We start from the raw sequence: 27,696 nt of genomic DNA on the forward strand, positions 1-27,696 counted from the left end.
GTCTCAGACCACCCGGCTCTAGGGGAAGAGGGTGGTGTGGGCGGCTGTGGCCTCTGACCCCACGTGGGCCAGTGTCTTCCCCAGGCAGGAGGGGTGCTCCTACCTCCCAGGGGGCTTCCACTCTGGCAAGGTGGTCCCCTGGCCCCTACTTGCCCTGGGGTCCCCCACCCTGTGCCAGTCCTCCCAGCCCCCACCCGCATCCCCTTGCAGAAGATCCTGGAGGCCCATCCCAGCCACCTCCTTCAGGAAGCCCCCCTTGCCTCCCTCCCCCATCTCTGAGCAAGTCCTAGACAGAACCCAGGCTTCTGGGGCTACCCCACGTGCTGCCCCTGGCACTGGGGCCTCCGCTTATCCCACTTTCCCAGGGGCCACCTTAGCAAAGCCCATCCTGTCCTGTGCTGTACCTGTTGTCCGCTGTGCGGGAAAGCAGGGGGTGCCCAGCCCCGAGGATGTCCACCTCTCGGTGGACCAGGGGCTGGGGTGTCCACCTGCCCAGACTGGCTGCCCGCTGCCCTCCCAAGAATGAGCGAGGAGACATGAGAGAGAAAGTGCTTTATCAGCCGGGCTCAGCCCCGCACACGGACTCGCCATGAGTAGGTGGTTAGCACGCGCTGCTGGCGGCGCACCACGCAGGTGTAGGTGCCCTCGTTGACGGCGTTGGCGATGATGCTCAGGTGCGCCTCGCCCAGGGCCAGGTAGCCGGGATAGGAGAACTCCAGGAGCTCCTGGTCCTTGTACCAGCTGCAGGGGGTGGGGTGTCTCCTGCAGGCACAGCCCCCGCCGGCTGCCTGCCCCGCACCCCTGTCCCAAGGCCGCGGGCTGCCCACCCTGAGGACCGCCCGGGGCGCTCACTCACTACACTTTCCCTTTCTTGTGGAGGATCTTCTGGCCGCAGCGGAAGGTCACGTTCCTGCCCTCAGGCACCAGCCTGGTTTTGGTCCTGGGGGGCGGTGGGGTGGCGGCCACCGTGGGGAAGGGGAATTCTGCTCCGGGTGGGGGAAAGAGCCCCATCAGTGCCCCCTCAGCCCAGACCGTGGCCAAGACCCAGCTCCCACGCAGCCCTGTCCTGGCCCCGTGGGCATCACCGTAGCAGAAGTCGCAGCTGCTGGGGCAGAGCCTCTTCATGAGCCGCCGGCGAGCGTCGCAGAAGCCCCTCCGCGCCCAGGACGCGCACACGAACAGCCTGTCGAGGCATCCTGTCGGGAGCGTGGGGAGCACGGCCTGGCTCAGGACCGCCCGGTCCCCGCCCTCCCGCCCGACAAAGGGACTCACCGTAGAGCCGGTGCAGCCCCCACAGCTCGTCCTGGGACAACGCCTTCCAGCCGCGCAGCGTGGCGTTCAGGTGCATCAGCGCCCGGCCGTGTTGTGAGTGCATCAGGCCCAGCGCGTGGCCGATCTCGTGGGCCGCCACGTGCACCAGGTCCGTGAGCCACACGCCTGCGGGCCCCGGGGGTCAGCGCCTGGGAGCCCCGGGCCCAGCCCCGCCGCCCGTGGGCCGGCTCCCCGAGGCCCCGCACATCTGCTGGAGCGCAGCCGCGGAGCCGCCCTCGGCCGCAGCCACGGGAAGATAAGAATGTTCTGGGCCCAGGCGGTGAGCTCGGCCCCCAGGAATGCAGCTCCAGCTCCCGCTCCAGAGGCGCAGGGGGATGGGAAAGGGAGTTCAGGGCCGCCGGGATCGGGGGCTCCCACGGGCTCCCCTCCTTGCCTGCTGGACTCCGGTAGCAGCCACCACCCCGGAAGGTCCCTCCTGCCGTCTGCCCTAAAGCCCGACCGCGGCAGCCCACTGTGCTGCAGAGGACAGGCCTCCAGGAGGCCAGCCTGGACGGTCACCTTTCTTCCAGCTGTAGCGCGTGGGGCCCAGGACCCAGTACTCGCTATCGTCGAAGTGGATGCCGCCGTGCGGGGGGAAGAAGGCGTGGGCCAGCTCCCCCGTGGGGCCGTCGAAGCAGTGGTGCAGCGCGGAGACCAGGCAGTCCGTGTGGTTGATCGGGTAGAAGCCTGCGGGGAGCACAGGGTTGAGAGGCCGGCGCGCAGGGCAGGGCCGGGGCGGGGGCGGGGGCGGGCGCCCACCTATCCGGAGGTCGCTGGGCTGCTCGGGGGCCACCTCGCGGAAGCTGAAGGGGGACACGTCGCTCCACATGCGGAAGGCGGCAGCTAGGGCCCGCCGCGTCTCCCGCGGGCTCAGCAGGTTCCTCGGGAAGGAGAGGATCCTGCAGGGATAGTGAGCTCAGCGGAGGCCGGCCGCGCCCCCTCCCCCAGGGCCAAGCCAGGGCGCACCTGTAGGTGAGGTTGAAGTGGTCCCAGCGCAGCCTGGCTGGAGTCAGCGTGTAGCGGCGTCTGCGGGGGACCAGTGGGCCCGGGACCCGGGTGGGGGGGACCCTCGAATGGCCCAGCGCAGCGACGTCTCCCTTCAGGGAAGAAAGCGTGCGTGGGAGGCATCGGTGACGGTCCCCAGGGCCAAAAACTGCCGCGGAAAATGGACTGGAAGAAAACGGGGGCGGGGGTGCCCAGGGCTGGGAGCGGGCGTGGCGGGTCCTGTCTGCCTGTGGTTTCGGGTCTCCTAACCTGAGCGTCCTGTTGCACGTCCCTGGGAACGCGGCCCAGTGGAGGGGAAGGGGCTGAATGAACAGCAGGGCGCGGCTTCCCACCCCTCCCAACAACTGGACACAGGGGCGTCCAACCCTCCGTCCTCGGGACGCACATCCGGACCCTCAAACACCCCACATACCCCGCACACGTCCTGCGGGCCCCCAGATAGACCAGACCCACAGACGTGAGAACCCCCCAACCCGACACCTGGCCTCCCCGCCCGCCGCTCACCTGCGGTGCGCTCCAGGCCGGCACCGCCGGGGCCCCCAGCCGGGCCAGCAGCACCAGCGCGGGGAGGAGGCACAGGGCGACCAGCGCGGTTCCAAGCCAGCGGCGCTCGACGCCGGCCCCCGGGGCCTCCGAGGGGACACGGGCCCCGCGGCCCATGGCAGACTTGCTGTGGGGCTCAGGGCCGCATGGGGCAGCACGGCGCGGGGGCCCGGGCCGCAGAGCCGCCGGGGAGGATCCGGAGGGGAGGCAGTGGCTCGGCGGCTCGGGTTACAGCCCCGTGTGGTGGGGGGGAGGGAGACGGGGCGGGAGAGGGGGCAAGGCTGCCCCTGAAGGGAACCAGCTGGCCCGTCCGTTGGCCGAGCTGCCTGCTGTCTCCAGCCGGGGGCATGGGGACCCGCGTCCCGTGGGCCAGGGGCAGAGGCCTGGGCATGTCCTGCTGGGCGGGGTCCTTGGAGGGGGCAGCGAAGAGGGCCCCAGGCAGCCCGGGAAGGGCAGCGCCAGGGCTCCCGCTTAGGAAAGGGTAGCAGTGGGGGTCCCCAAGCCCCCACTGCTGGGCAGTGAGTGACCTGGTGGCTTTTTTCCCAAACGGAATCCTCAACAATCCCCTGAGCCCCACATGAGCGGAGTCTCCATCCTGGCCCTGGCAGCTGAGCTGGGCCGCAGGGGACGCGTCGCTCGCCTGACAGTGTCCCCGAGAGCTGGGAGGGGATGGCAGGATGGGGACGTGGCAGTGAGTATGGGGCGGCGGAGGGGGAGGCGGTGAGGGGGTGCGTGGGTAGGGAAGGGCCACGGAGGGTGCCAGGTTGCGGGGCGGAGGGAGGGAACTTGCCTGGGTCTCCCGGGGAGCCGGGAAGGGGCGGGCCCTGGCTGGGGGAAGCCCCGTGGAGGGTAGCGCGTGAGGTGGAGGGTGTGTGGCTCCTGAATCCCCGGCTAGGCCCCAGCAAAGGGGAGAGGGAGACGGGAGGGGGAACGGGAAGCGGAGCCAAGCGCCGGGCATGGAGGTCTGGACCGGTCCTGATTGGGGGCGGGGGCGGGAGCGGGGAGCTCGGAGACCCAAAGGTTCGACGGGGCGGCCGGCGTCCAGGCGCGAGGGGCTCTGGGCTGGGACCGAGACCCGGCACCGGCGTCCCGCGGGGCGGGGGTGGGGGATTGGGCAGAGGAGCAGGAGATTCCGAGCCAGACCGGCCTGTGTCTGTCTCGTCCCTCCCCGTTTTCCGCGCCGGCCTCGGGCCCAGGGTGACGGCAGCCCGGCCAACGGGGTCAGCGCCAAGCAGCTGGCGGCGGCCGCGGGCGGTTCTTGGAAAGCGCGAGAGGCTGGGCCCGGCCGCCGTATTTGCTCCGACATCGCCCCCCCCCCGCTCCCCCCAGCTCGTCCCCCCGCCTGCGTGCGCCCGGCCCCTTCCCCGGGTCCCAGACCCTGCCTGGGACGCCCCCCAACTCCCTGCTGCGACCGGACCCCGCAGCCCTGGGGAGTGTCTGGCCCCCTGGGTCAGAGCGCGAGTCCCCGCGGCCGCCCCCAGGACGGAGGAGCGAGAGGGGCCCGGGGGCAAACACAGGAGCCCCCGCCCCGTCGGACCGGGGCCTGAGGGGCGGGAGGCGGCCGTGCCCGCGCCTGGAGGGTGTCCTGGCCCGGAGGCCGCAGTCTGGGGCGGGAGTCTGGACCCGAGAGCCTGGGGTGGGCGGGGCGGACCCAGGCTCGCCCGCGTGTCCCGAGGGGAGGACCCCAGAGGCGCCCGGTCCCCCAGGCAGACAGCAGAGACAACGTCCGAGAATCTTTTTATAAAACACAGGGCGGGGGCACGCGAAGGCAGCTCGGGCGTGGCGGACGGCGCGGCTCACACGAAGATCTGGATGCGGTCGCGGATGGGCTGGCGGCAGATGGGGCAGGCGCTGAGCGCGGAGCCGCAGGGGGCGCATGCGCCGTGGCCGCACTGGAACACGAGGCGGATGTGGCTGTCGATGCAGATGGGGCAGGTGATACGCTCCTCCATCTGCCGGTAGCGGCTCTGCAGCTCCTCCACCAGCTGGCGCGGCGGGCCGGGGGCGGGGGCGGCGCTCGCCACCTCAGAGCCGTCTGCGGGGTGGGGGACGGGTGTGAGCTGGGAGGCCGGGTGGGGGAATGGGGGGAGCGGGGAGCTGCGGGCGGGCCACGGGCGGCGAGGCTGGGGGCGGGGTGTCACCTGGGACGGGTTGTGACCTGGAAGGGGAGCTGGTGGGGTGGGTGACTTGGAGGCAGAGCTGGGGCCCGGGTGCGGGCAGGATGTGAACCGCGGAAATCAGGCATAAGGTGGTGTGCGGACTGGAGTCAGGGCTGCAGCTGGGATGTGACCTGGGGCGGGGCGTGATGGGGAGGCGGTGCTCTGGGTGGGCTGTGATCTGGGGTGGAGCTATGGAGGGAGTGTGATCTGGGAGGGGCCGTGAAATCAAGCGGGGCTGGGGTGTGATCTGGGGAGGGGGATGTTACCTTGAGGCGGGGCTATGGGCAGGGTGTGATCTGGAGCAGACCGTGACCTCCGGCGGGGCTGGGGGCAGGGTGTGAGCCTTGGGAGGGCGGGGTGTAACCTGGGGAAGGGCCATGGGCGGAAGTGTGGGAGGGGAGGGGTGGGGGACGGGGACCCGCGGGCCACCAGCTGAGCAGGAGGCGTGTTGGGGGCGCCGAGCCTCACCCACCTGCGCGCAGTTTCTTGCTGACGACCACCTGGCACCTGATGCACTTCTTCATCCTGCGCGCGCACTCTGCGGAGAGGAGTACGCGGTTGGCTGGGGCCGTACTACCCGGGCCCCCCACCCCGGGGCCCCCCACTCACCTTCACACACGGTGCGGTGCTGGCACGGCGAGAACAGCACCAGCAGCGCCAACTCGGAGCACACCAGGCACTCAGCGGCCTCGGGCCCCGGCGCGGCGCCCACGTGCAGGTTCGTCACGGTGTTGGGGGTCCCGAGCGTTGGCCTGGGGCCTGGGGCCGCGCCCCCGCCCGCCTGCCGCTCCCTGCAGGGGGAAGAGGCTGCTTGAGAGAGGCCCGGAGGCCGCCGGACCCCCTCCCCGCGGTCCACGGACTCACCGGAAGCGCTGGGCACAGCCCTGAAGGGCCTTGAGCACGCGGCCCTCGGCGGCCAGGTCCAGCGGGCTCCGGCCGCGGTGGTTGGTGTAGCTCACGTCGGCGCCCTCCAGCGCCAGGAAGCAGGCGACCGCCGCGCCCACCGTCAGCTCCGCGCTGCCAGGGAGGCCCGAGGCCTGCAGCTGGGCGACAGGACAGACGCCGATGAGGGCGGGCGCCGGGGCAGGCCCGAGGGAGGCGTCTCCTGGCACCCGGCAGCCCCAGCAGCCGGCGCCCCATGTCTAAAATACAAGGCAAGGGCACCTCTTCCGGAACCCAGGTGGGACAGGCACGAGGGGCACCCTGCTAGGTGAGCTCTGAGACCCTAAGCCCCACCTCTCCCCATCCCATGGGCACCACCCCTTTCCCAGGCTGCCTAGGGGTGCAGGCTGAGGATCACATAGAACTTGGCTCCCATCTGCTCCACCCCCAGAACGCCTGGCTCCCTGGGCCGTCACTGGAGCGGAAGGTGGACAGTGGCACAGGCCCTGCCCAGAGCCTGCAGCCAGCGCCACCGCAGCCTCTCCAGCACCCCACGCCACACTTCCTCACCCTGGACAGCAGCTGCAAGGGCCCTGGGTCCCCCCCGGCCCCATCAGCCACCAGGGGCAGCAGCTGATGACGCTGCAGCGCCACGTGCAGGGCTGTGTCCCCCTCCTCGTCCTCGGCGTTGACACTGCACCCAGCGTCCACCAGTAGTGGCACCAGCCCCACGTGGGCCTGCTGCACGGCTAGATGCAGCGGGGACTGCAGCTTCCGGTTGCGCACATTCACGTCACAGCGGCCCTGGGGAGGGGTGGGCACGGGCTCAGCCCAGGGACCCCAGTGGGCCTCCCGCTCCCCGGTCCTTGGGCAGGCCTGGGCCGCGTCCGCACCTCCCGGATGAGGATCTGCGCCACCTCGCGGTGGTTGTTGAGCGCGGCCAGGTGCAGCGCCGTGAAGCCGTCCTCCTTCTTGGCGTCCACCAGCTGCCGCGCCCGAGCCAGAATCTTTCTCACAGCTCTGTGGAGCGGGGAGGTTGGTCTGGGACCTGGGACTGCCCCCAGGCAGCACAGCAAGAGGCTGGCTGCAGCTGTGTGCCCACCCCACACTCACAGCGCATGGCCCTTGAGGGAGGCATGGTGAAGCAGGGTGAAACCCTGGCTGTTGGTGGCGGTGACATCGATGTTTGGCACCTCCGTGAGGACCTCGACAATGCCGCTGGCTCCAGTGCCCGCCGAGATGGCGGAGTGCAGGGGCGTGTCCGAGTGGGCGTCCTGCTGGGGTGGAGTCAGTGGTCACCTGGGGGTGACTTCTGCTTGGGTCAAGAGCCAGGGCACCCAGGCCAGGGAGCAGCACTCACGGCGGGGAGGGGACCCAGGCCAGGGAGCAGCACTCACGGGGGGGAGGGGACGCAGGCCAGGGAGCAGCACTCACGGGGGGGAGGGGACCCAGGCCAGGGAGCAGCACTCACGGGCAGGTTGACGTCACAGCCGCGCTCACACAGAGCGCGCACCACCTCCAGGAAGCCCCTCTGCACGGCCACGTGCAGCGCTGTGCTCTGAGTGCTGTTGAGGGCATCCGCCCGGCACCCAGCATTCAGGAGCACCCTGGCGGCCTCCGGCTGGTTCCTGATGGGAGAAGAAGTGGGAGAGGGAGGGCGCCGGGCCCCTCCCAGGCCTCACCCCAGGACGCACAGGCTCAGCCCCACCGGGCCCCTCCCAGGCCTCACCCCAGGGCCGCGTAGTGCAGCGCCGTGTTGCCCTCGTCGTCCGGCAGGTCCACACCCGCCCTGGCTTGTAGCAGCAGCCGTACCAACTCCACCTGGCCCAGATAGGCAGCCACTTGCAGAGCGGTCCTGCCTTGGTTCTTGGTGTCCACCTACCAGGAGAGCCAGCAGGTGAGTCCCTGGTCCTCTGCCCCTCACCCTCGGACTGGCCAGTATGGGAGGACAGGGCAGGAGCTTGCCTGCTCTGGGCGCCTCCGCAGCAGGTCCAGAGCCCGGGCTGCGTTACCCAGCGCCACCTCCACCACCAGCCTTCCCAGGTGCTCTGGGTCACTCTTCTGGGCCCGAAGCTTGTCCAGGGCCACGCTCAGTGAGCCTGGGGGCAGGACTGAGGTGAGCGGTGGCCAGGGGCAGCCCCACCGCCCACTGGCCGCCTGAGCTGTGCCGCACTTTTGTTCTCCCGGGCGCGCTCAGCCACGTCCAGGTTGGCATCCTCCTCGGGCCGGTAGGCCACCAGGCAGGAGGGGCTGAAGGTCCACCGCTGACCAGCGACTGCTACACGCAGGTTCCCGTCTCCAAACACTTTCACCACTTTGCCAACGCGGCCCAGGGCCTGCGGGGAGGGGCGGGGGTCACAGCAGGCTGCAGGTGTGGGGGGCAGTGGTGCTAACGGTGGGGGTGGCAGGGGGACTCACAGGGGCCATGTCATCCGTCCACTCGCCGTGCCCAGCCTGCAGCCGCTTCACTGTGTCAAGGTCACCGATGACCCGGACCACGTCGCCCACCCAGAAGGAGTGGTGCTGAGCAACAAAGAGGGGCGTGAGGGGCCCCCCAGCTGTGTGTGGCTGCCCAGGCTCATGGAACAGGAGGGCAACCTGCTGAGCTCCACGAGACAGGCAGGCCTGACTCGGCCCCGGCCCTGGCCCCGACCCCGACCCCAAGCACTGCCAGAGGCTCTGGCTGGACGAGAGCCCCAGGTGTCCAAGGCAGCCCTGGGTGTCCCTAGCCCCACAGCCATGGGAGGAGTGTCCAGGCAGACAGAAGCCAGCTCCGGGCAGATGTCAGGCCAAGGTGGCTGCCCTGGGAAGCTATATGCTGACCAGCAGCAGGCAGCATGGCCAGGACCCGTAAGCCAGTGTGGGGGTGGGGCCCCAGGACCATGGGGTGCAGGGCGGGCCCACTCTGCCCCACCTGAGCCCTCATATGCAGGGAACTCACTCTACAAGCCCGTCTCATGACTCCCTTCGGCACCTCCTCAAAGGTGCCTGGTATCCAGGACCCCAGATCCAGAGCTGAGCTCTGACGCTTTGCCCCGGGCCTGCCCCTCCCAGGGCCATCCAAGCTGCCACCGCCACCACCTCCAGCCCCCTCCCTGCCATCCTGCTTTCCAGACAGCGCTCACTACCTCCCCCACCACTCTAGGCCAAGCGTCCACCCTCCTGCCCTAACCAGCCACCCCCATTGGCCCCCATACAGTACTAACCAGGAGCAACTTAGCCCAGCTGCCTCCCTCCCGCCCATGAAGCTGTCCTGCCTTCCTGGTGTCCTGGAACAGAGGGAGGCCCTAACCTGCCCATTCCAGCCATACCAGCTCCCAGAGACATACCCTCATCTGGGTTCCTTCACACCCAACCCCCTCTTCTTGACCCCACCCACCAGTCCCTCCCCTTCCTTCAGGGCTGGGGACTCGTGGGTGCAGCTGGCACCCTAGTCCTGCCTGACCCCCCAAGGCCGAGTGGGTATGTGGAAGGGGTTACAGAAGCAAACAGATGAGGCGCAGCCCAGCCCCCCAGGCACCTTGGTGAGCGCCCCGGGGTGGAAGGTCCAGCGCGTCTCGTGGTTGAACTGCACGCGCACGTCCCCGCGGTCCGTGATGCGATGCACGGTGCCCGTCTGTCCGATAAACTGTGGCGGGTCATGGAGCTGTGGCTGGGTCGGGCTGGACGCTTGGGGAGGAAGGGGCTGGGGGTACGGAGGGCTGGGACGGCAGGGCACACAGGGCTCCACGGTGGGGCGGCTCACCTCCGCCATCCTGGGGTTCCAGCCGCCGTGGCCTTCCTGCATCTCCCGCAGGACGTCGGTGTCCAGCAGACATTTGACCTTGTCCCCATGCTGGAAGGGCTGGCTGTCAGCACTCACCCTGCGCTGCAGCTCGGCCGGCTTGCCTGGGGAGGGTGGCAGGCCAGGCCTCAGGCAGCAGCCCCTCCCCTCTGGGACTTCAGCCAAGGCAGGAGGGCTGATGGAGTCAGTGAGACAGCCTCATACCAAGCCTTGGGAGGTGGTCCTTGTAGTAGAAGCCGCCCGCTGCCTCGCCCACACACTTGAGGTCCACCTTGCCCTTGTGGCCCACACGGTACACGTTGGTGGTACCATCAGCCCACGTCACGCTGGCCACACTCCGGCCTGTCTCCACATCCCAGCCACGGATGTCCACCACACGGCCTGGTTTCCCTTCCCCTCCTGGGGAAAGAGTCCCCGCCAGCAAGCTAAGGCTGTGCCTTGAGGCTGAGCCATGAGCCAGCCACAGCCCAGCCCTGACCCCTGCCCCTCTGCCTCCACTCACCATCCTGTGAGCCCCACTCCCAGTCGGGGCCTCGCACCACCTTTGCTCCCTGGAAGATGCCCCTTAGTGGGATCCTCAGGAGGCCCTGGCGGGGACTCAGTGTGACACTGCAAGAGGGTTCATAAATAAAGCTCTTGGAAGAAAACCGCCATCTCTTCCCGTCTTGAGCCACTTGGGAGAGCGATGCAGTGGAGCAGGCCCCCTGTCCACCCAGCCTGCTGGGCTCCACAGCCCCAGCTCTTGCCTGGGAATGGCCGGTCCAGCAGGTCAGCACCCTCTACACACTGCGAGGAAATGCCCCTGGGCTCAGGGGCCTGGAGCGAACCTGCGGACCACGTTCCTCCAGGGACTTCCCTGATGCCAGGCTGGGAAGGCACCCGGGCCCACCCTCGGCAAGACCTCTGGGTGCGGTCGCTTCATGCCTGCTGCCTCCCAGTGAGCTGGGGCACAGCCAGGCCCAGAGGTGGGCTCAGCATGTGGGAAGGGAGGAATGAGGAAAGCAGGCCTGGCCAACAGCACTCCCCAGACAACCACACCTCCCTCCACGTGCAGGGAAGGCCAGAGACAAAGGTGACAATGCAGGAGACGGGGTGGCACCTCTGGCTGCCTTTGCTCCAAGCAGGCTAGATTCTCCCCGAGCTGATGCCCTTGGACCAGAGTGTAGCAGCCTCCAAGACAGCCCAGGGGCTGGCTCCAGGTATGGGCTGTCCTGGAAGTCTCATGCCACCCTGGGGGATGCTAGTTGCCTGATGGCCACTGCTGCCTGTAGAGCCACCCAGAGGCCACCCTCTGTGCCCCGCCCATGGCACCATTGCTTAAGGCTACGGCTCTGGAGAGACTTGCTCCAGCTCCCTGGGAGTGGTTAGGCCGCAGCGCCCTCCCCGAAGGCCAAGGCCCCAGTGGCAAGGCCTGGGTACCCGCCGCACAGGAGCCGGTGCGCCCAGGACTCACGGGCGCGAGTGAGCGGTCTCGTAGCGGTCGAAGGCGTGGGCGAGCTCGTGCTTGTTGTGCATGTAGCACTGCGTGCAGAGGTCGTAGTCCAGGCACACGCGGCACTTCCAGCGCATCCCCCGCAGCCCGTGCTTCTTGCAGCAGTCACAGATGATGTTGGGATGCCGGACGCCTAGGGGTGGGGTGGGGTCAGAGGGGCGTTCCCGCCCCCGGGTCCTGCCCGTCCCGCCTGCCCGTGGCGCGCACCGATCTGGGCGTTGTCGTAGAGCAGCAGGTCGTGCGCGCCCTGGTAGCCGGCGCGGTAGTTGGTGCGCGTGCCCTGGTCCCACTGCACGACCACTGTGCGGTCAGGTGTCGAGGGGCTGCCGTGGCGGCCAAGCTCCACCACCGTGCCCACGCCGCCCTCGCCGCCGTCCTGCTGGCCCCACTTCCAGTCCACGCCGCGCACCACCCGCATGCCCACCTGCACGCCTGCCTGGGGGTCTGGGTCCATGGTGGGCGGGGCTGCTCGGGACCTGTGGGCAGAGGGGTCCATGGTGGGCGGGGCTGCTCGGGACCTGTGGGCAGAGGGGTCCATGGTGGGCGGGGCTGCTCGGGACCTGTGGGCAGAGGGGTCCATGGTGGGCGGGGATGCTCGGGACCTGTGGGCAGAGGGGTCCATGGTGGGCGGGGATGCTCGGGACCTGTGGGCAGAGGGGTCCATGTTGGGCGGGGCTGCTCGGGACCTGTGGGCAGAGGGGTCCATGGTGGGAGGGGCTGCTCGGGACCTGTGGGCAGCGGGGTCCATGGTGGGCGGGGCTGCTCGGGACCTGTGGGCAGAGGGGTCCATGGTGGGCCGGGCTGCTCGGGACCTGTGGGCAGAGGGGTCCATGGTGGGCCGGGCTGCTCGGGACCTGTGGGCAGAGGGTATTCTCAGGCCACCACGGGACACTCCCGGTCAGAGTGGGCTCCACGGAAGAGCAGAGGAGAGGCCCAAAGGGGCAGGAGGGCTGGTTCAAGCCCTAGGGCCCAAGGAGGCCCGCAGTCTGGCACCAGGGAGGCTGGTGGGGAAGATGGGCGCCGTGCCAGCCTGGTGCATGACCTGCAGGGTGGTCTGAGTCCAGGGATCAGGGAGCCTGGCCCTGGGGGCTTCATGAAAGGTTCACAAATAAAGCTCTCGGAAGAAAACCGCCATCTCTTCCCACAGCCAATTAATGAGCTGGATGCTGGACTTCACTAAAGTAAGAGCTGCCGTCCCCCAAGACACTCACATGGTTGGACGGGCAGTGGCATGTGAGCAGACACCGTGACACGCGTCCCTCAGAGGACTCGTGTCCACACAGGGTGAGGAACTCCTACGATCCACATGAAAACATCAGACAACGCAACAGAAAAATGGCAAACACGACGCAGGCGCTGTACAAGACCAGCAGGCATCGACCAGTGGGACCAGGAGGCATCTCTGTCCCCAGACACTGCTCCTGGGGGACTCCAGCTTTGGGCCCAGCACGTCAGGGACAGTGCAGCAAGGCCACACAGCACCATGGAGCCTTCTCTGGAAAAGTGGCCCTGGCCACGCCAGGCACTCACGACAGAGGCCGGATACTCGAGCAGAGGTGGGTTCCTGGGTCCTCAGTGGCTACGGGGTCCTGAAGCGGGGCTGAGTCCCAACCAAGCAAGGACCCACTCGCCACACAGAGCACGAGCCAGAGCTCACCAGCAGATGGAGGGAAGTAGCCAAGTGCAAATGCCATGCCAGGCGGCTCCGTTTATACAAAGGTGCAAATCCAGGCTGCTGGAGGTAGGGATGGAGCCAGCCACAGGGCTCGAGGCCCAGGACTGCTAATCCCCAGTCTGGGCGCTGACCCCGGAGAGCTCACTCTGCAGACATGAGTCACCGTGGGCTGCCGCTCTCCACCATGCTGGGCTTCAGCAGTCTCATTAACAAGAAGAATGGATGTGAACATTAAGAAGGAAAATCAAGGTGGAGGCTACAGCTGGCTGTGATCGCACCACTGCACTCTAGCCTGGCGGGCAGAGCAAGACCCTGTCTCGGGCAGGGGAGGGCCACCACTCATTTTTCATTAAACCACTAGGACCCCATGGCCAGGGAAGGAGGCAGCCCAGGAGCACTGCCTGAAGCAGAGGTGGGGGACACGGCAGTCCCAGGAGGCTGGAGGGACCCCTGAGGCTGGGTGGATGTGGCAGAGGATGGGAGGGGGCCCTGCCAACTCCAGGACACAGGCCAGCCTGGGCCTCACATGCCAGCCCTCCACCTGGGCAGCACTGCAGCCCAGCACTTTGCATCTCAGGCCAGTTCAGGAGACACCCTGGCCCAGGAGAGGCTGCAGGTGGGCAGTGAGGAGGGGCCACAGCAAAGCCCCCGACTCCTGCTCTGGCTCAGGGGCCTGAGCCCCACAGGTTGTCCGCCGAGCAAGGCCCGGTGAGGAGCCCAGCCCCACTCCAGAGACTTGAGTCCAGTGCAGGGGCTCCGCCTGCAGGGCTGGGCTCCCGATCCATGCCCTGGCTGCGAGTTGGAGCACAGGACTCCCTCTAATTCTCAGGGGCACAAACCTTCTGGCCAGCTTGGCCTCTCCAATGCTCCCTCCTCACCCTGCCCAGGACTGTGAGGGCTTCCACAGGAATGGGTGGATGTTTTAAAAGCACAGCTCTCCCTGTCAGTGACTAAGAGGAGCCCCCACCCAGCAGCCGGGCTCTGCTTCTTCAGGGAAACCCCACATGGCCTCGTCTGTCCAGAGGCCTCACCTGTTGGGTGACACTGCCTCCCTCACCTGGCGCGAGACCCTGCCGAGATGGGCCAGGGCAGGCTCCAGCACCAGGGGCTTCTTTTTCCTGTGGCACCAGTGAGCCCCAGACAAGGAGAGGGGTCCTGTGGGCAGCTCCACAGCCATCAGGCAAGGCAGCTGGCTCTGCACTCCCCACGGCCTCCTGCAGCCTCCTGGCTGGGCCTCCGCGTGATCGGCTTCCACACGTGGCCGCCAGAGCAGCCCCACCTTGCCCTCGGAGGTCCCACGGGGCCAGGAGCCCAGCCACCACCCAGGGTGACCCACAGGCCCTCCCCATGGGCCCCTGTGGCACCATTCCCCTCGGCGGGAACTCTAAGGGCAGCCCCCAGGTGGTGCACTGCTGCGTCCTGTTTGGCCAGGACCCCACCAGCTTCAGCTTTGACTGAATGGCTGCGTGAGTGAATGAAACATAAGAACCAGAGAGAATTTGTGCCAGGCTTCTGTGACAGCGGCAGCCCCCGTGTCCCGAGGACCCGCCCAGCACAGGCCGCTTCCAGCCATCCCAGCGCTGACTGCACCTCACCCAGAGCGTGTCCAGGTGGACACAGTTCCACCGGCCAGCCCAGCTCTGTGGCCCCACCCTGGTCATGACACTTGACTCTCCAGATCTCTGCAGACCCTCCCATCCCCACTGGGGGCTGTCTTGGAGGGAGGTCACCCCCTCCTACCCCAGCAGATCCCCACTGCCTGCTCTGCCACCAGCTGGGGGCAGGCTCTGCAGGGTTCCTGCTCCCAGGATCCACACACTGACCTCAGCTTTTGCCCATGGAGCACCCAAGAAGGGTGAGGCATGGCCTGGGCTGAGCTCCCCCACTCCAGCCTCCTCTACACAGGGACCTTCGCTGCAGAATGGCACAGGCCTGGGAGGCCGACGCAGCAGTCTGCTGGCGGGGGGACAAGTCAGAGGGGCACTGCTCCTTAGGGGTGCAGTCCCCACCCCCTGCCAGGCCATCCACTCCACCAGATCCACACGCAACCTCCTCCTTGCCAGGATCCCACCAGAATTGGCCACAGCTGGGGTCACACTAAGCCAGGGCCTCCTCCCTGCCAAACACCTCCATTTAGCCAGAGCAGCGCTCATCACAGGCAGCCGCAGAACCGACTGGAGGTCTTTGCTAGCAGGGGACACGCATCTGCCGAGCCCCGAGATGGGCCCGGCAACTGAGATGAAGGACTTGGGACCGCAAAAAAGCCAATGCCATGAGCCCGCACTGTGATCTTTCTGCAGCAGGGGGCGCCCTCTGTCTCTGCACCCAGACTCTCAGCCAGAGCCAGCCTAGCCCGCACTGTGATCCTTCTGCAGCATGGGGGGTGCCCTCTGTCTCTGCGCCCAGACTCTCAGCCAGAGCCAGCCTAGCCCGCACTGTGATCCTTCTGCAGCATGGGGGGCGCCCTGTGTCTCTGCACCCAGACTCTCAGCCACAGCCAGCTTAGCCCAGGCCAGCAGCCACACCTGCCAGACCCGCTGGCCGATGGACCCCGGCCATATGCCATTGGACCTTTCCAACAAGACAGGGGCAGGGCGCCCCATGTGTGAGCCAATGTGTCCTGTGCTTTGGCAAATCTTGCCTTTGGGGGGATGGGCAGAGGGCAGAGATGTCGGGGAGGTCACCAGCAGGGCCTCTGGGAATCAAGACCAAGCCTCAGTGGCCCCTGCCTCACAGGGGCAGTGGGGTGGGGTGCCAAGGCCATCAGCCTGAGACAGGGTGGACGGTGCCCCAGACTGGCACCTGTCTGCAGCATGCCCGGTATTTTTAGCACAGCCAGGCAGCTCTCCAGCCCTGGCCCACAAACCCCCACCCTCCCAGAGGCTGTCTCTCACGGAAGCCCACCAGAGTTGGGGCACAATTAGGCTGAACACGGGCAGGGCTTCCTCCCTGGCCTCACTTCTTGTGCCTGGAACCAGCCCCCCACTTGCTGAGGGCTGCCCCAACAAGGGGGAGGAGCCCGGACAGGGGAGCTGGGTGCACCCACCCACTCCACACCTCTCCCCAAGGGCTGGGATGTGAGCACACGGGGCCTGTAGACCCGACGCCTCCTCATGGCCTCCCCTGCAGGGCCCCCACCCCAAGGGTCTGCGGTCTGTCCCACTTCCAAGGCAGTTCCTTCTGTCCAGCATGGCACTGCCCTGGAGTAGCCATCTCATCTGAGCGCAGTCTCCAGCCATGCCTGCCTGCCGACCCTTCTGTGGCGCCAGTGTGCAGACAGACCACATGCGGGTGGCTCCCAGGCTCAGGAGCTCAGCATGCTGGACCCTCTGGAGGGGCCAGCAGTTTTGTTTTTTTTTTTTTTGAGACGTAATCTCGCTCTGTCACCCAGGCTGGAGTGCAATGGCGCAATCTCGGCTCACTGCAAGCTCCGTCTCCCAGGTTCACACCATTCTCCTGCCTCAGCCTCCCCAGCAGCTGGGACTACAGGTGCCCACCACCATGCCTGGCTAATTTTTTGTATTTTTTAGTAGAGACGAGGTTTCACCGTGTTAGCCAGGATGGTCTCGATCTCCTGACCTTGTGATCCGCCCACCTCAGCCTCCCAAAGTGCTGGGATTCCAGGTGTGAGCCACTGCGCCCGGCCACCAGCAGCTTTTTAGGCTCTGCCGCCTTTCTCCTCAGCTCCTTCCTGCAGCTGCCTGCCTGGCTTCCTCACCATTGTCCCAGGGCCAGCAGTCACCCAAGACCACCTGCCATTGGGCTCCTGGCACCCCGGCCCCAGGGCTCAGTACCTGCCTCCGAAGGCCTCTCTAGGGGGTGTTTGTGGGGGCAGGAGGCAGTAGTGAGACCCCCACAGGCAGGGAGGAGGGGCACCCCAGCCAGGACCCAGCACTTGTATCCCTCCATCTGGGTGGTCTCTCCTCAAAGGGGACAGAGTGTACCTGCTTAGGGGCTGGAGGAGCCAGCCCACCAGCGAGGGGCCTGCCCCATCCCCACTGTTCATGAGAGTTGGGGGCTGTGGGGTTGCACAAGCAGCCTGCCCGTCTCAGAGGGAAGCTTGTGGACAAAAGGGCTCATTCCTTGGGCTTCCCTGACCATCCTGTCCTCCTGAGGCCATGGGACAGGTTCTGGGCTGGGTCTGGGTCAAGCTGACCCCGAGGGCACTGGCCACAGGCCCCATCCCCTGGGCAGGCCTGGGAGCAGGTGATGTGGGGCCAGTGCTTGGCACACCTGCTGTAGACCTCAGGTGAGGACTTCCCGGAGGCGGGTGAGGAACACCAGATTAGGGGTAGGAGTGGGGTGGGCAGCCTGGAGATCAAGCCCTCTAGGACAGATGTTCCCCCAAGGGCCCCTCACTCCCTCTGCCTCCACCCTGGACCTGTCCAGCATCCATTCCTTCCTGGAGAGCAGGAGGCCTCTGGGTTGCCCCCTCCTATTTTTCTGTTCTAAACCCACAAGGCTCCAGGTGCAGAGGAGGGGACCCATGGGACCTGATCACCCTGATCACCTGCCCACGGTGGGTGAGCTCTGGGCCAGAGGCTGCTATGGAAAGTGCAGATGTCCAAGGCTAGCCCTGCCCTCATGCCAACCTGGCCAAGGTTTCCCAGAAAGACGAACCAGAGACAGCCACAGCCTAGCACTGGTGGAGGGGCTCCACGGAGCAGACCAGCAGACCAGAGCTGTGGCCATGCAGCCCGTGGTGTACATGGTTGTGTACATGGTTGTGTACATGGTTGTGGCCACTCCTGCTCCTCCTCTTATAAACATACAGCCCAGGCTTCCGCTTCAGGATGCTGCCCCACAATGGGTATCTTTATCTCAGTCAGAAACTTACTCAGAGAGTTACCAAATGTTTTTCCTTTGCCAGAAATGCTAGACTTTGCCATCTACCCACAGTTCACAGGCTGTGCCCCTGGCTGGCATCTGAACCCCGCAGCAGGCAACTGCTCCCGATGTTTAAAATGATGGAGGCAGTCCGGGTGCAACAGATGTGCTTTGGCAAATCGGAACTTACCTCAGAGCACACACCAGCCTCGAGGCAGCATCCCAGGCATTTAATTGCTACTTCCTGGGTCACAGATTCGCTCGGCTACCAGGCTTTCCTGTTGGAAGCTAAAGCCACTGGAAACACAACACAGCAAACCAGACGGGCAGCCAGCAAGCCAGGCTGGAGAAAATGGTTTCTAAAGGCAGTGTCACACATTTAGCATTTACCGTCTTAACCACGCAAGCAGACGGGTCTGTTCTATTGCTGCTTAGTTTCTCTTTTTCACAAGAAACCGCAAGCTCTCAGAGGGCAGGAGGATTTCCGAACCATCAGTCAGGAGAGTGTAGGAGGAGAGAGTTCCCTTATTGCAAGTATTTTATTGGAGAAGCTTTAAAAGCCATAGAAACCAAATCCTATTTAGCGAGGAAGTTAGCAAATTGCCTTTATTCAGAAGAAGCAAGTTACATGGAACTGGGACTGGACATGAGGCTGCCCTCCTCCTTGCACCTCCAGCTGTGCCTAATGACACCGAAATGCCGCTGTGTGTGGCACGCCACAGGCCATGGAGTAGCTCCACCTAACGCAGATGGACATCCCAAGTGCCCCAGGGAGATCAGGCCCACCGAGTGGGATGAAGCCCTGAGGCGGGGAGGCCAGCATGGAGACACCTGCTGGGGGAAAGCCCACGAGCGCTGCGGCCACCTCCAATCCTGCCCATCTGGGTGGAGACCCACAGGCACCCTGCAGGCTGGGGTGTCATCCCACTCACTGCCCAGGGCTGCCCTCGGCCAGGAGAGAGCCACATTCAGACACTTGTTGCATGTGAAGCAACAGGCCAGGGTGGAACCGGACAGAGGGCGCCTTCCGGGAAGGGCCAGGCTTGCTGGCGCTCCTGTGCTGCGGCCGCTCTGCCCCAATCCTGCAGGTGCCTATCAGGGGCCTGTCTGGCACCTCTGCTTTCTTCCTCCATGGGTTCCGAACTCAGAGCGGAGACGCGGGATTACTCACCACTTGCCTCCACTCGCATGCATACTCAGACACAAACACAGCCCCTCTGACGTGGCTTCCACGGAGCCCCAAGGTGGAAGCGCCAAGTGCAAACTACCAGGCCGCGGATGATCAAGAGCTCACCTGTCCGGCCGTCCAGTCGCCCGCCGGGGCGCCTTGAGGCTCCTGGGCTGCAGCCCTGATGTCTGGAGACTTTGGGACTGGCCTCTAGCCTCGCTGGGCTTCCAACCCTGTGGCCGAGGGGAGATGCCAAGATGCACAGTTAGCACCTCGACCCGCGGTTCGGTCGCCTGTCTGCCCCCGGGGCTGCCCGCCGACTCCAGGTCCACTCGGGCCCACGGCCGCGACACTCAGGGCCGCCGCCTGCCCGGATGGGCTCCCTGGGGTCTGAGTGCGCAGGAGCCGCCAGCGCCGGGCCCGTAATTGCGTGCGCCCGGGGTCTGGCGGCCGCGGCTCGCAGACGTCAGGAGGCTCCGGGACGCGCACGGGCGCCGGCGCAGGGAAACGGGCGGGCCATGGGCGGGCACCCCCAACCGGAGCGCGCCCCGCCCCCTGTCATTCGTGCCCGTGGCTCGCGGAGGCCGCCCGGCCCTGTCCGCTGCCAGACTTTGCCAGGGCCGCGCAGTACCTGCCGACCCCAACTTGCCCGGACGTTTCCGTCCCGCCCGCTCCGCTCAGGGACGCGGTGCTGCCGGCCTGTCCCGGCGTGCGAGGCCACCCCACCGGCCCCGACTGCTCAGCGGCGGCCAGGCCAGGCCAGAGCGCCTGCCGCGCGCCGCAGCCCACCCGGCCCAGACTACGACCCCGGCGCCGACCCCCAGCGCCGCGGGCCCCGGGCCGCGCGAGGCCTGCCGGGACCTGGAGTCCCGCGCGGGTGGCCGGACCACAACTCCCAGGAGGCCCCGCGGCGGCGCTGCGCGCGCAGGCCCAGCCCATTCCCGTGCGGACCCTACGCCGAGTCCGGCCCGGGGCTGCTGGGCCGGCGGGCGGGAGCGGGACCGGGCCGGCGGGAGCGGGACCGGGCCGGCGGGAGCGGGACCGGGCCGGCGCTCGCGTTCTGCCAGAGCGGAGCACGACTCGGGGACGGTGCGGAGAACCAGGGGAGGAGATCCGTGCCCGCACGCACCATCAGCCGAGAGGACGGCCCGCATCGCGCCAGTGACCCAGGAGCGACTCGGGGACGGCCTCGGGCTCCCAGGCCCTCCTGGGCCACCGGGCACTGAGGAAAGCGGCTGCTGGAAACTGTGGGACCCCAACGGCGGGGGCCCAGGGCCCGCCCCCGCTGGAGCGGCGCGGCCATGGCCACGCCCCCGCCGCGGGGATGGGCGGGGCAAACACAGGAACTGCGTCACGCGGGAGCGTCAGCGTCGCCTGCCCTGCGTGGCGCAGCTGGGGTCCGAGCGGCTTAGCTTCCGGGCGCCTGCGCAGTGGCGGTCCCAGAGACGCACTCGGTTGCCATAGAGACGGGGGCTTGGGAGCGACGTCGCGCTCGCTGGCACTGGCGGCACTTGCCGCGCCGCAGCCACCTCTTTCCAACTCCACCAGTGCGGGCCTTGTCCGGGGTTTTGAGTCACGCAGATCTGGACACAGCGAGAAACGGCAGTCCGGGCCTGTCCTCCCGCCCCGGGTTCTGCACCCCAGAGGCGGACGCTTGCCTTTCGCTTTCTCCTGAGAGAAGTCTCCGCGTTTCAAAACAATGCACTGCTAGTTTCTCATTTCTTTCTTTCTTTTTTTTTTTTTTTTTTGAGACGTAGCCTCGCCCTATCGCCCAGGCTGGAGTGCAATGGCGCGATCTCGGCTCATTGCAACCTCCGCCTCCAGGGTTTAAACTATTCTCCTGCTTCAGCCTCCCGAGCAGCTGGGGACTACAGGCATGCGCCACCACCACAGCTAATTTTTGTATTTTTAGTCGAGACGGGGGTTTCACCATGTTGGCCAGGCTGATCTCGAACTCCTGACCTCGTGATCTGCCCTCCTAGGGCTCCCAACGTGCTGGGATTATAGGCGTGAGCCACCGCACCCGGCCTCTCATTTCTTAATTGTAGACATTGCGTACTTCCGGAGAAGGTCTGTGAGAACCTGGCTGATCTTCCCCGCTGCACCCCTCACGTGGTCCTGTTAGCGCCCAAACTGTCAACCTGAAAGGAAACCCAGAGGCAGGCTCTCCAGGACAAGTGAGTTAATCTGGGAATCGCAGGGGGTTGCAGCCTAGGGTGTTCATGCCATGACAGATCATAGCCCTATCCGAGAGGGCCGGGCGAAGGGGAAAATAAAGATGAGCTCACAAAAGTTGTTTTGTAACAAAAACCACTGGCTGTGGGCGCTTGCTGCAGGAGTGGGCGTTAGCTCGTTGTTGGAGAGAGCCTTACCAGGCCGACGTCCTTGTGGAAGCTGCTTATCTGGAATACTGCAGTCCTGAGGAATTTCCCTGCAGTAAGTTCGGTTACAGGCAAACGTGCAGGACGTGCAGGAGCTCTTGTGAGGAGGCCTGCTGCAGGTATTCCTGCATGAGAGCTCCCGCTTCGTGGCCTCCCGACTCCATTTATTTAGGGATTGGTGGAAGTAGTTCCATTTTGGTACCTGCAACTTTCACAGCTGTCGTAATGAAATCAGGCTTAGCTCTTCATGATTGAGTACCTGCTGTTCACTGCTACTGTATAAAACCATGCCACAATTCCTGTACAATCTTTTTTTTTTTTTTGAGTTAATAGTTACCTAATATTTTCACATACCTAGCTTTTTACTAACCCATGGCCAGTCTTTTTTTCAAGTGCCCCAACGTTTTTGCCGCATGCCCAACAATACCATTTTCCAAAGGCTCAAACACATCCGTTGTGTGTAACTGATTCTCCTGTTCCGACGTAGACCGATCACTTCCTGGCCCTGCTGCACAGCTCTTATCTGGAGCTTTGCTCTGCTCTCATCCTTGAGACTCACTTTGCCTCTTTTCTTGGATCCCCTGTGTAAACGAAAAATAAAATCCTAAGCCCTCTACCAACTGTTTTTTGTTTTGTTTTGTATTTGAGACAGGGTCTTGCTCTGTTGCCCAGGCTGGAGTGCAGTGGCACTATCTTGGTTGACTGCAGCCTCTGCTTCCTGGATTCAAGTGATCCTCCCACCTCAGCCTCCTGAGTAGCTAGGACCACAGACATGCATCACCATGCCGGTTATTTTTAAATTTTTAGTAGAGAGAGGGTGTCACCATGTTGCCCAGGCTGGTCTGAAACTCCTGGACTATGCTATTTGTTCACCCCTGCTTTCTGAAGTGCTGGGATTGGCTGGGCCCGGTGGCTTCACGCCTGTAATTTCAGCACTTTGGGAGGCCGAGGAGGGCGGATCACTTGAGGTCAGGAGTTCATGACCAGTCTGACCAACATGGTGAAACCCTGTCTCTACTAAAAATACAAAAATACAAAAAAGAATTAGCCGGGCATGGTGGTGCACGCCTGTAGTCCCAGCTACTTAGGAGGCTGAGGCAGGAGAATTGCTTGAACCCAGGAGGTGGAGGTTGCAGTGAGCTGAGATCGTGACACTGCACTCCAGCCTAGGGAACAGAGCAAGAATCCGTCTCAAAAAAAAAAAAAAAAGAGCCAGGCACGGTGGCTCATGCCTGTAATCCCAGCACTTTGGGAGGCCAAGGCAGGCAGATCATGAGGTCAGAAGATCGAGACCATCCTGGCCAACATGGTGAAACCCTGTCTCTACTAAAGTACAAAAATTAGCTGGGTGTGGTGGTGGGCGCCTGTAATCCCAGCTACTCGGGAGGCTGAGCCAGGAGAATGGCTTGAACCCAGGAGGCGGAGGTTACAGTGAGCCAAGATCATGCCACTGTACTTCAGCCTGGTGACAGAGGAAGACTCTGTCTCAAAAAAATAAAAAGAAAAGAAAAAGAAAAAACCGGCCAGGCACAGTGGCTCACGCCTGTAATCCCAACACTTTGTGAGGCCGAGGTGGGAGGATCACCTGTGGCCAGGAGTTGGAGACCAGCCTGGCCAACGTGGCGAAACCCCATCTCTACTAAAAATACAAAAATTAGCCGGGCGTGGTGGTACTCGCCTGTAGTCCCAGCTACTAGGGAGGCTGAGGTGGGAGAATTGCTTGAACCCAGGAGGCAGAGGTTGCAGTGAGCCAAGATCTGGCCACTGCACTCCAGCCTGGGTGACAGAGTGAGACTCCGTCTCAAAAACAAAAACAAAAACAAAAGAAAAAGAAAAAACAAAGTGCTGGGATATGAGCCACCGCGCCCAGCCAGCCCTCTACCAACTGAACAGATTCCCTCTTGGCCAAGGGGACCCCAGAGAAATTTTTAAAACTGAGTTTCCGGCTGGGTGGATCCACCTATAAGCTATAAGCCCCCACTTCAAGATATCCCACCTTTTTAGGCCAAACCAACGTATACTTTCCATGTATGTATTTATGTCTTTGCTTGTAACTCCTGCCTTTCTGAAGTGTACAAAACCAAACTATAAACTGACCACTTCAGAACTGCTTACTGAAGGCTTCTCGGATGTGTGTTTTCCTGGGGCCCACAGTCATTCATACTGGCTCAAAGTAAACCTCTTGAAAGTATTTTGTGAAGCTGGGCATGGTGGCTCTTGCCTGTAATCCCAGCCCTCTGGGAGGCTGAGGTGATTGGATCACTTGAGCCCAGGACTTAGAGACCATCCTGGGCAACATGTTGAAATCCCATCTCTACAAAATATACAAAAATTAGCTGGGTGCGGTGGCATATGCCTACGGTTCCAGCTACTCTGGGGGCTGCGGTGGGAGGATCGCTTGAGCCTGGGAAACGGAGGCTGCAGTGAGCTGAGATCGCACCACTGCACTCTAACCTGGGCAACAGAACCAAGCCCTCTTTAAAAAAAAAGAAGAGCCCGGCTCGGTGGCTCACGCCTGTAATCCCAGCACTTTGGGAGGCCGAGGCGGGCGGATCACGAGGTCAGGAGTTTGAGACCAGCCTGGCCAACATGGTGAAACCCCATCTCTACTAAAACTACAAAACTTAGGCCGGGCACGGTGGCTCATGCCTGTAATCCCAGCACTTTGGGAGGCCAAGGCGGGTGGATCACAAGGTCAGGAGTTCGAGACCAGCCTGACCAACATGGTGAAACCCCGTCTCTTACTAAAAACACAAAAATTAGCTGGGCATGGTGGCACACACCTATAATCCCAGCTACTCAGGAGGCTGAGGCAGGAGAATCACTTGAATCTGGGACGCAGAGGCTGCAGTGAGCCAAGATCGCACTATTGCACTCCAGTCTGGGCAACAAGAGCAAAACTCTGTGTCAAAAAAAAAAAGAAAAAGAAAAAGGAAAGAATGTCTTATTCAGAGTTTGGCTTTTCTGTTAACAGCTGTTTCCTGGAATCTGCGTCCTCCTCCTTCTGGCTTTACTCCTTTACTTTGCTGAAGTAAGACCCCTAGTAACTTCCTGGGAAGGGCCCATGTCTGGACAGTTGCTTATTCTACTGGAAGCTTCCCCAGAGCCCCTGCTTTCTCTCTGTGTCCTGCCTGAGAAGCACAGAGCCTGAGCCACTGCATGTTTTCCCTGCAGGCTTGAAGCCCGGCCAGGACCTTGAGTATTCTCAGTTACTGATGAACTAGGTTGTTGTCTGAGACACTGAAAGATCAAACATGTTGCTAAATACGTGGAAACGAGAGTCACATTTATTAAATCCTCCTGTAAAACTCTCCACTCTAGCCCCTGGGTGCAGGCATTCCTAGGTGGAACGTCTCCATCTCTTGCTGTCAGCCCGAGGATGTGCTGCCTCCCTCTGTACATAAGTTCCCCGAACAAACGCTTTGGGCTGATCACCCTGGCGTTTAGTGCTTCTTCTCTTTGGGACCAACCAGCCCCACCTCAGGATGGTTTGAGGCAGCCCCTTGTTGGAACTTGCCTGCTACCACTTTTGGGGTGGTTCTAGCTGTGGGCTGGAGGGATGAAACAGCGGAGTCGGCAGGATTCCAAAGAAATGGGCTGAGGGAACCAGAAGCAATGGGGAGACCCCCGGATGGCCACAGGATCCCTGCAGCCTGCTTGCTTCACGCTGTCTCCTTGTACAGCAGCCTTACGATTAAAACTCTCTTTCTGCTGCAACCCGTGGTGTCGGCGTAGTGATGTTCCATGCATCAGGAAATGGGCCCGCTATGGCCACAACAGCAGAGAGATGACTCTCCAAAGAGTTTCTCCAGGAATGACGGGGAATTGCAGTTTGGGATATGCATGCTATGGCAGACCACAGGCACATCCAGAGAGGCTGGGACAGGGGAAGCTTCTGAAAAACAGAAAGGAGAAGCCCACCTAAGCTGCTTTGAAGCAAAGAGCATAGGTGACGGGGACTTCGTGTTAGTCCATTCTCACAGTGTTACGAAGAACTGCCTGAGACTGGGTAATTTATAAAGGAAAGAGGTTTAACTGACCCACAGTTCCACGTGGCTGGGGAGGCCTCAAGAAACTTACAATCACGGCAGAAGGCGAAGTAAACACGTCCTTCACACGGCTGCAGGAGAGAGATGTGCTGAGCAAAGGGGAAAAGCTCCTTATAAAACTACCAGATGTCCTGAGAACTCACTTTCACAAGAACAACATGGGGGTAACTGCCCCCACGATTGAATTACCTCCTACCATGTCCCTCCCACAATACGTGGGGATTGTGGGAACTGCAAAAGGATATTTGGGTGGGGACACAGGAGGAGATTTGGGTGGGGACACAGGAGATTTGGGTGGGGACACAGCCAAACCGTATCAGGCTTGTTGCAGGAGTTGGCATTCGTCTGGAGGTGAAGACGGCCCTTGTCAGGCAAGCGTCCTTGTGCAGGCAGCTTAGCTGCAGTACTGTGGTTTTGAGAAATTCCTTAGTTTCTTTCCTGGCACACCTGGGAGAACCCATCCTTTGTGGCCTCCTGGCTCCATTTTTCAGGGTTTGACATAAGTGACTCCATTTTGGTACTGGCCACTTTTGCACCCTAACCCTAACCCTAATCACAGATATCTGTGGATATCTGTGATACTCACAGATAATGTCTTCCAGGCTCAGGTCTGTCACTCCCACAGGTGCAAGGCTGAGCTAACTGCCGCGTGTTTGACCTTAGGCCCCTCAGCAGTCAGGACAAGGACAATATGTTTTTTCTTTTCTTTTTTTTTTTTTTGAGACAGAGTCTCATTCTGTCGCCCAGGCTGTGATTCGATGGCATGATCTCAGCTCACTTTAAGCTCTGCCTCCCAGGTTCAAGCGATTCTCCTGCCTCAGCTTCCCGAGGAGCTGAGATTACAGGCGCGCATTTTATATTTTTTTAAGTAGAGACGGGGTTTCGCTATGTTGGCCAGGCTGGTCTCAAACTCCTGACCTCAGGTGATCCACCAGCCTCGGCCCCCCAAAGTGACAGGATTACAGGCATGAGCCACCACGTCCAGCCTCCTTTCTTTTTTGAGACAGGGTCTCTGTCGCCCAGGCTGGAGTGCGGTGGTGTGATCACAGCTCACCGCAGTCGCGACCTCCTGGGCCCAAGCCATCTTCCTACCTCCACTTCTCGAGTAGCTGGGACTACAGCTGTGTGCCACCACACCCAGCTAATTTTTGTATTTTTTTTATAGTGATGGGGTTTTGCCATGTTGCCGAGGCTGGTCTTGAACTCCTGGGCTCAAGTGATCTGCCCACCTTGGCCTCTCAAAGTGCTGGGATTACAGGCTTGAGCCACTGCACTTGGCTGACAATAGTCTCGCTCTGTCACCCAGGCTGCAGTGCAGTGGAGAGAGCTCACTGCAATCTCTGCCTCCTGGGTTCAAGCAGTTCTCCTGCCTTAGCCTTCCTAGTAGCTGGGATTACAGGCATATGCCACCACACCCAGCTAATTTTATCTTTTCTTTTCTTTTTTTTTTTTTTTTCTTATGAGACAGAGTTTCCTTCTTGTCGCCCAGGCGGGATTGCAGTAGCACAATCTTGGCTCACTACAATCTCCACCTCCTGAGTTCAAGCGATTCTCCTGCCTCAGCCTCCTGAGTAGTTGGGACTACAGGTGTGCGTCACCACAACCAGCTAATTTTTGAATTTACTATTAATACAGATGGGGTTTCACCATGTTGGCCAGGCTGGTCTTGAACTCCTGACCTCAAATGATCCACCTGCCTCGGCCTCCCTAAGTGCTGGGATTACAGACGTGAGCCACCGCACCTGGCCGGTACCTACTTTTTTTTTTTTTTTTTTTGAGACAGTCTCACTCTGTTGCCCAGGCTGGAGTGCAGTGGCACTATCTTGGCTCACTGCAACCTCCGCCTCCCAGGTTCAAGTGATTCTTCTGCCTCAGCCTCCAGAGTAGCTGGAACTACAGACGCGTGCCAGCACACCTGGTTAATTTTTTGTGTTTTTGTAGTAGAGACGGGGTTTCACCATGTTGGCCAGGCTGGTCTCCAACTCCTGACCTCAAGTGATACACCCGCCTTGGCCTCCAATAGTGCTGGGATTACAGGCATGAACCACTGCGTGCGGCCGGTACCTACTTTTTTTTTTTTTTTTGAGACGGAGTCTCGCTGTGTTACCCAGGCTGGAGTGCAGCAGCGCGATCTCAGCTCACTGCAAGCTCCACCTCCCAGGTTCACGCCATTCTCCTGCCTCAGCCTCCTGAGTAGCTGGGACTACAGGCGCCCGCCACCACACCCAGCTAATTTTTTTTTGTATTTTTTGTAGAGATGGGGTTTCACCATGTTAGCCAGGCTGGTCTTGATCTCCTGACCTCGTGATCTGCCCGCCTAGGCCTCCCAAAGTCTTGGGATTACAGGCATGAGCCACCGTGCCTGGCTGCAGTTACCTACTTTTATAACATTTGTGGATCAGGTTTGGCCCCTGAATGAA

At 62.8% G+C, this 27,696-nt stretch overlaps 2 protein-coding genes and 1 long non-coding RNA gene across 25 annotated transcripts; 1 reads left to right on the plus strand and 2 right to left on the minus strand.

Moving 5' to 3' along the window:
• Window positions 1-537: 537 nt before the first annotated feature.
• LOC100448626 (matrix metalloproteinase-23) lies at window positions 538-3,660 on the minus strand. 4 transcript variants are annotated; one of them, XM_009235891.4, is made up of 8 exons: window positions 2,821-3,660; window positions 2,278-2,408; window positions 2,071-2,210; window positions 1,831-1,998; window positions 1,273-1,437; window positions 1,086-1,196; window positions 857-983; window positions 538-741 (listed from the first exon to the last, which is right to left on the minus strand). In XM_009235891.4, the coding sequence occupies exons 1-8, from the start codon at window positions 2,974-2,976 to the stop codon at window positions 567-569; spliced, it is 1,173 nt and encodes a 390-aa protein (XP_009234166.1). In that variant the 5' UTR covers window positions 2,977-3,660; the 3' UTR covers window positions 538-566. The 4 variants fall into 4 exon arrangements, with proteins under 4 accessions (XP_009234166.1, XP_054413788.1, XP_054413798.1 ...); XM_054557813.2 differs by having other exon boundaries at window positions 857-1,196; window positions 2,821-3,196; XM_063716166.1 differs by having other exon boundaries at window positions 648-741; window positions 853-1,196; window positions 2,821-3,079.
• A 924-nt stretch (window positions 3,661-4,584) lies between these two features.
• MIB2 (MIB E3 ubiquitin protein ligase 2) lies at window positions 4,585-20,181 on the minus strand. 20 transcript variants are annotated; one of them, XM_063716097.1, is made up of 21 exons: window positions 19,976-20,181; window positions 18,973-19,079; window positions 11,384-11,652; window positions 11,138-11,309; window positions 10,187-10,293; window positions 9,889-10,083; window positions 9,646-9,788; window positions 9,421-9,516; window positions 9,107-9,169; window positions 8,319-8,423; window positions 8,074-8,236; window positions 7,866-7,999; window positions 7,630-7,778; window positions 7,372-7,528; window positions 7,014-7,174; window positions 6,794-6,920; window positions 6,471-6,704; window positions 5,883-6,061; window positions 5,628-5,809; window positions 5,491-5,556; window positions 4,585-4,894 (listed from the first exon to the last, which is right to left on the minus strand). In XM_063716097.1, exons 1-21 carry the CDS (start codon window positions 20,147-20,149, stop codon window positions 4,656-4,658), a joined length of 3,222 nt encoding a protein of 1,073 aa, XP_063572167.1. In that variant the 5' UTR covers window positions 20,150-20,181; the 3' UTR covers window positions 4,585-4,655. The 20 variants fall into 20 exon arrangements, with proteins under 20 accessions (XP_063572167.1, XP_063572166.1, XP_063572165.1 ...); XM_063716096.1 differs by having other exon boundaries at window positions 9,421-9,528; XM_063716095.1 differs by having other exon boundaries at window positions 7,014-7,177; window positions 9,421-9,528.
• On the plus strand, window positions 6,056-7,104 carry LOC134760212 (uncharacterized). The gene is made up of 2 exons (XR_010137181.1): window positions 6,056-6,228; window positions 6,352-7,104. It is a non-coding gene; the product is annotated as an uncharacterized LOC134760212 (long non-coding RNA).
• Window positions 20,182-27,696: the final 7,515 nt, after the last annotated feature.

This window comes from Pongo abelii, chromosome 1 (genome assembly GCF_028885655.2).
Source record: "Pongo abelii isolate AG06213 chromosome 1, NHGRI_mPonAbe1-v2.0_pri, whole genome shotgun sequence".
NCBI lineage: Eukaryota > Metazoa > Chordata > Mammalia > Primates > Hominidae > Pongo > Pongo abelii.

Bases quoted from the DNA above. Each gene is read 5' to 3' on its own strand.
- LOC100448626 (XM_054557813.2), bottom strand. From the start codon at position 2,976: ATGGGCCGCGGGGCCCGTGTCCCCTCGGAGGCCCCGGGGGCCGGCGTC. The intron at 1,438-1,830 runs GTGACCGTCCAG...CGGGGCCCGCAG, and splicing joins GCGCTACAGCTGGAAGAAAG to GCGTGTGGCTCACGGACCTG. The intron at 742-856 runs GTGAGTGAGCGC...CACCCCCTGCAG, and splicing joins CACAAGAAAGGGAAAGTGTA to CTGGTACAAGGACCAGGAGC.
- MIB2 (XM_063716092.1), bottom strand. From the start codon at position 20,149: ATGGCCGCGCCGCTCCAGCGGGGGCGGGCCCTGGGCCCCCGCCGTTGG. The intron at 7,529-7,629 runs GTGAGGCCTGGG...TTCTCCCATCAG, and splicing joins CTGCACTACGCGGCCCTGGG to GAACCAGCCGGAGGCCGCCA. The intron at 7,175-7,371 runs GTGAGTGCTGCT...CCACCCCAGCAG, and splicing joins GCTGTGACGTCAACCTGCCC to GACGCCCACTCGGACACGCC.